Genomic DNA, 7,237 nt, shown 5'->3' with positions numbered 1-7,237 from the left:
CAGTGGGCGGGGGGTAACCTCCGCCAGGTTAACCTCCGCCCCCTGTATCTCTTCAGAGCTACTAATAGGAATAGGAAAACGATGAATAAACGCAAAAATGAATACCTTTTAGTTTTTCTTTTATATCGTCCATGACAGCATTCTCATGTTGTGGTGATAGACAGGAGATGGTCATAATATAGGGTACAACAGCTGTTACTGCCATTTGTACTTGTTCAACAGCTAAAATATAATAACAGGGTGAATTATAACAGATACTCGTTATATTGTGTAGAACAGCTGTTACTGTCATCTATACTGGTTCAGCAGCTAAAATATAATAACAAGATGAATTATAACAGATGCTCGTTATAATGGATAGAACAGCTGTTACTGTCATCTATACTGGTTCAGCAGCTAAAATATAATAAGATGAATTACAACAGATGCTCGTTATAATGGATAGAACAGCTGTTACTGTCATCTATACTGGTTCAACAGCTAAAATATAATAACAAGATGAATTACAACAGATGCTCGTTAAATTGTGTAAAACAGCTGTTACTGTCATCTATACTGGTTCAGCAGCTAAAATATAATAAGATGAATTACAACAGATGCTCGTTATAATGGATAGAACAGCTGTTACTGTCATCTATACTGGTTCAGCAGCTAAAATATAATAACAAGATGAATTACAACAGATGCTCGTTAAATTGTGTAAAACAGCTGTTACTGTCATCTATACTGGTTCAACAGCTAAAATATAAAAACAAGATGCTCATTGTAAAGAATAGAACAGCTGTTATTTTCATCTTCACTGGGCCCAAAGCAGATACTCATGATAAAGTGTAGAACCGTAGTTGCTGTCATCTGAAATGGTTCTACAGCTTAAACATAAAACATGACTATTGACTACAAGTTTTGATTTTCGAGAAATGTCTGATTGCAGCTTGAAGAAAGTATAAGATTTGTTGTCCATAACTGGCAGCCAGGTTTTATCGAATAAATTTAAGAATTTACAGGCAAAGAATATGAGGATCTTGCATGTATTATCTGTATCCAATACGTCTCAATTGACTGGAAGGATAACTTATTTAAGGCCATCAGATATTCACAACTGATACAGAATATTTAATAGGAAGCTAACCTCCACAAGGTGGAATGGAAGTGGGTGTCCTCCAATCTAGTCCGTTATACGAACCAAGTTTACCACACGTGTACACTTTAGGAGTAGGAATTGATGGACGATGATCGGGATTGCTACATAAGACTGTGAAACCATCAGATCCCGTACATGCTCCAGATTTCATTGTTGTTGCCACTGAGGAAGTTGCACATGTTCTTTTTGGCGCTGAAATATAAACATCTTCCTTGTCATACTGGTTACAGTGGGAGGCTACAGGTGAGTTAAAAAAATATCACATCGCTCATACAAGGGAGATAATCAAAACTATATATAACATATCACTAATACAGGGGGGATAATAAAACATCACATCGCTCATACAAGGGAGATAATCAAAACTATATATAACATATCACTAATACAGGGGGGATAATAAAACATCACATCGCTCATACAAGGGAGATAATCAAAACTATATATAACATATCACTAATACAGGGGGGGTAATAAAACATCACATCGCTCATACAAGGGAGATAATTAAAACAACATTGTAATATATCACTCATACAGGGGGGATAATAAAACATCATATCGCTCATACGAGCAAAAACAAATAATATCATATCACGTATGCAGCGGAAATAAACATGTTATCACTCCAATAAGAGAGAACACAAAGGGGAGATAATTCAACATTTGGGTAACATTTTAACAGACTACAACACTTATCACTCATACACAGGGGATGACAAAGCAATGTATCACTCATACCGGGGAGTCAATAAAGCATTTCACTCATATAAGGGGGATAATAATATATTTCATCACCCATACAAGGGAGATAATGATATATTTTATCACTTATACAGGGTAGATAATCATATATTTCATCCCTCATACAAGGGAGATAATAATATATTTCATCACTCATACAAGGGAGATAATTCAACATTCGTATAGTAAGACAAAGCAGATTTTGAATTCTTGATATTGGGTGTCTACTTACATTTGACGTGAGCTCTATAGCGACAGGTCACGTGGTTATCATTCTCGTCTTTAGACACAAAAAATACATCATGTGATCCCCAAGATAATACAGAACCAGCTGAAATAGTTAAAACAACATTATTCAGACAACCGACAAATTCATTTCTGCAAAATATATTATACGTCAGTCTTCTCCGGATATAACTTGCCCTCCAATCAATCAAGCAAGCCTAGATCAATTTCAGTTATCGATTTAATTTTTCAGAATCAAAATTCAAAAATTTGGATCTCCTACGAACCAGCAAAACAATATAAGGATAGAAAGAAAAAACAATTGACAGTAGGATCACCCCATCGTTGGGAAAAATTGCTCGAGGTATCTTTGATTTTCTGACATTATGAAAGAAAAACTCCAGTAGATATTTCCTTCCCTCACAAATGATTCCGGATTTCTACGGCTAAATTGTTGGAATAGGTTCTAAATACATAAAATATCTCACATGCTACATTCATGATGTAGGTAGTGCCATCATTGAATGTTGGAGTTGGAATCAGGTCAAGGATAAGAGTTGATCGTTTACTGGTATCATTCATATTATCAATAATCTTATTCGGATTACAATCAGTTGCCGTTGGTGGAAGTTTATCTACAAATTTAAAAAAATAAGTAAAATTTCTTAATCGATCTTTGAGATTTCAAAATGAGTATTGATTTCATCTGAAGAAAACCTCTTAGAGACCACTTGAGTCACACAGTAGCGTTTATAAGAAGTATTTGGTCACATATTCTAAAGATTTGAAAGATAAGAGAGATAAGAAATTTGAAAGTGAGAGACCAAAGCCGGGTGAGTCTCTCAACCCCCTTCCCCCAGCGCTGTGTCACTGAAGACACATACAGTCAAAATGAACAATCAAAAGCTACTATCAGGAGCCTTATTCTTAAAAACCATTATAATTTTCGTCTTTAGTCAACTGAGTGGGCATTAAATAACAATCGCTTTTAAATTTAACCCGTGCTCGGCTCCCTCACCTGATGTTTACCTGACCTGAAACGCTACTGTTTCTATATCATAAAAAAAAACATACAGCGTTACTCTGATCTGTGTCGCATTGAGATCATATTGAGAGGTATGTGTTTAAAGTAGTGTATACATGTATATATTAATATAAGGGTTCTGAACCCAATTATCTAACTGACCGATCATATTGGGGCATTTTTCATTGAAAACTCCATTTTCACACAGATAGGTTGGCTTGGTGGTATCTTGTAGTGCACTGGAAGAAATCCTAGTTTGGTATCTACTACTTGGCATGTCTTTCCAGTTAAATATTAAATCAGTATTCGATATGTCATCAGGGTCGTTAATAGTTGAGGTTATTTCTGTCGTAGTCAAAACACGATTCCATAATCTCAGTCGAGAAATATAACCAACCAAGTGACTTCCTACTGTGAATCTCGCATACCTGAGGATAAATAAAAATATTTTGTTAAACAAGATAATATACACACAAGTAATTGAATATGTTTGCATTTTTGGCTGGGTTATCTTCCTTGTTTCTCTTTCTATATCACTCTACAACTGATGTATTGGGCACTATTTTAACAGTGGTATTTATATATCACTCTACAACTGATGTATTGGGCACTATTTCAACAGTGGTATTTCTATATCTCTCTACAACTGATGTATTGGATACTATTTTAACAGTGGTATTTATATATCTCTCTACAACTGATGTATTGGGCACTATTTTAACAGTGGTAAATCTATATCACTCTACAATTGATGTATTGGATACTATTTTAGCAGTGGTATTTCTATATCTCTCTACAATTGATGTATTGAGTACTATTTCAACAGTGGTATTTCTATATCTCTCTACAATTGATGTATTGGGCACTATTTTAACAGTGGTATTTCTGTATTGCTCTACAATTGATGTATTTTTGGCACTATTTTAACAGTGGTATTTCTATATCGCTCTACAATTGATGTATTGGGCACTATTTTAACAGTGGTATTTCTGTTTCGATCTACAATTGATGTATTTTTGGCACTATTTTAACAGTGGTATTTCTATATCACTCCACAACTGCTGTATTGGAACGATTTTAACAGTGGTATTTCTATATCACTCCACAACTGCTGTATTGGAACGATTTTAACAGTGGTATTTCTATATTGCTCCAAAACTGCTGTATGGAGCACTATTTTAACAGTGGTATTTCTATATTACTCTACAACTGATGTATTGGGCACTATTTTAACAATGGTATTTCTATATTGCTCTACAATTGATATATTGAGCACTATTTTAACAGCGGTATTTCTATATCGCTCTATAATTGATGTTTTGAGCAATATTTTAACAGTGGTATTTCTATATCGCTCTACAATTGATGTATTGAGCACTATTTTAACAGTGGTATTTCTATATTACTCTACAATTGATGTATGGAGCACTATTTTAACAGTGGTATTTCTATATTACTCTACAATTGATGTTTTGAGCAATATTTTAACAGTGGTATTTCTATATCGCTCTACAATTGATGTATTGAGCAATATTTTAACAGTGGTATTTCTATATCGCTCTACAACTGATGTATTGAGCACTATTTTAACAGCGGTATTTCTATATCGCTCTATAATTAATGTATTGAGCACTATTTTAACAGTGGTATTTCTATATCGCTCTACAATTGATGTATTGAGTACTATTTTAACAGTGGTATTTCTATATCGCTCTACAATTGATGTATTGAGCACTATTTTAACAGCGGTATTTCTATATCGCTCTATAATTAATGTATTGAGCACTATTTTAACAGTGGTATTTCTATATCGCTCTATAATTAATGTATTGAGTACTATTTTAACAGTGGTATTTCTATATCGCTCTACAATTGATGCATTATCCATGTATGTACAGTCTAGATAAAATATTACTTTTTGACCTTTTTTGATCGGTCACTCATTGGAATTCTGCTGGTAATTCTCTTCTAATTTAGCTCATTATGAAATATGGACATGTGAGGCAAATTGGTATTTTCCTTAGAACACCTCTACTTTATATCCATATAAGTATTAGCATTTTCATTTTCATAAATGGAAATAGGGAACCTATCTTTAAAGTTATATGTCTGTTCAGATATTACTGAACTATACTCACTCAGGAAGTTGTGATGTCAGGTTAGTGTCTGCCCCATTCAGCTGTATGCCATTCAATGTAATTTCCAATCTGCCAGTTGGTGCGACTGTGATAGCAATATGATTCCATTTCTTATTTTGAAAATTATTAATGTTTTCTCCCAGTGAAATTGACTCTTCCCTTGTTTTGAAACTCGTCGGGGTCAAAGAGATGACATTTCTAAAATATAAATCAGATATACAATATAGTTGATACATTACACTGTACACATAATCCAATCTTTGACTTGGTTTGTCACTCTGGATCAATTTACAGTCTATAATAACAATGGTAATCTGGTATCTTCAGTTTGTTTGAAATTCAAATATAACCCACGACGCCTATATGACGTCATACACGATTCGTTTATCAGTTATCGTTATACAGAGTAAATCTGCTATAACTAGATTTAAATCTCTTGCTATAGCACGGCTAGGCTCCTCCCACTCGTTTATAAAATGAGAAATTCATCGCAATCAAATGACACCGTTTGTAAGATCTGACAGTCTGTGGCCATTGCTTAAGAGAGTCGGTTCATTCTTTGTCTCAATCCTTTCTAATAAGACAGTAGTTTTCACTTACCTTCCATCATCAGTTACATCTTCCAAGACGAAGAGCTTAGTGTTGACTCCTCGTAAATAGGCTGCCCAGAGAGTAATACTTAATCCTTTTGTCTTGTTGATGTAAAAATTATCTGAAGTTGGTTCCAGATAATTTGGTACTTCACTGTTTGTGAAAATATCGAAATCAGCAGTCGAATCTGGAACAAAATATAGAATTACACGTACCTTTAAACATTACCACCACTGGGTATCAGGAAATGAAATGAATGGAGTTTTACGTCCTACGTTTCTGCACCATGTGGGCTAATGAAGACGCACTGGATATCAGGGAGCATGTTTATAAACCTATGGCGGCAAATTTCTTTGATGTTGCAGGTGCATTATAGCTCAGTAATAACCTCTGGGAGCAGCGGCAGTTCAGTGTGTTAGACGCTTGCTCGCTTACCTGAAGGTCCAGAGTTCAATCTCGGCATAGGTCGGGATAATTTCGGATTTTTCCGACCGGTTTCCCCGTGTCAGTAATGCATGTAAGAGGGGCTGGCATGGAAAGGCGTCTGGTCTTTCAGATGAGACAATAAACCAAGGCAGTGGCGGCGCCAGCCTTCTGAGACTGGGGGTACAAATAGGGGGCAGACTGACTCGCTGAATTCCTATTTTGGCTACTCTGTGGTGATGTCATAGTCGCAAGCCTCTCATAGAGCGTCTTACGGGTTTCTCTCAAGAAAATGAATATTTTGGAGAAAAAAGGTAAACATTTCGATTTGTTGAAAATGAAGTGGGGGTACAATTGTAGGCGCAAACCAAATTTCTTATGACCTTAGAAAACCCTCGAAAGAGAAAGGCGAGGACAAATACTTGGGCCCGCCTTTTTCTGTAAAAACTCGTCCGAAGTCATCATCCTATACATACAAATGGATATAAGCCAAGTGTTTAAATGTTACTTTGATTGTCCCTACCTTTACAGCCAGAATCTGATCTAACTTTATGGTCTGGACACACACAGGTTGGTTGTATAGTGGGATAGTCTGGATTCCAACAGGTAGACGGTGAGGAACACTTTAATGTTGAACATGGATCAATCAAGCTTTCACACAATGTGCCTGAATACCCTATAAATACAAATAGATGTTCAGATATAAATATATCATAAATACAGTGTGAGATACTGCGGGGTATTGTGAGATACTGCGGGGTATTGTGAGATATTGTGGGGTATTGTGATATACTGTGGGGTATTGTGAGATACTGTGGGGTATTGTGAGATACTGTGGGGTATTGTGAGATATTGTGGGGTATTGTGAGATATTGTGGGGTATTGTGATATACTGTGGGATATTGTGAGATACTGTGGGATATTGTGAGATACTGTGGGATATTGTGAGAT

At 35.5% G+C, this 7,237-nt stretch overlaps 1 protein-coding gene across 1 annotated transcript in view; it reads right to left on the bottom strand.

Moving 5' to 3' along the window:
- LOTGIDRAFT_109954 (hypothetical protein) overlaps positions 1 to 7,237 on the bottom strand; it is a gene marked incomplete at both ends in the record, with an annotated part of 42,808 nt that overhangs the window by 22,599 nt on the left and 12,972 nt on the right. Inside the window, one exon of the mRNA XM_009047162.1 lies at positions 6,911 to 6,962. Within this exon, the coding sequence (XP_009045410.1) occupies positions 6,911 to 6,962 (52 nt within the window). The remainder of the gene's footprint in view (positions 1 to 6,910; positions 6,963 to 7,237) is intronic.

Source organism: Lottia gigantea (assembly GCF_000327385.1).
Source record: "Lottia gigantea unplaced genomic scaffold LOTGIsca_11, whole genome shotgun sequence".
NCBI classification, from domain to species: Eukaryota; Metazoa; Mollusca; class Gastropoda; family Lottiidae; genus Lottia; species Lottia gigantea.
This window is presented reverse-complemented; position numbering and strand designations above follow the sequence as displayed.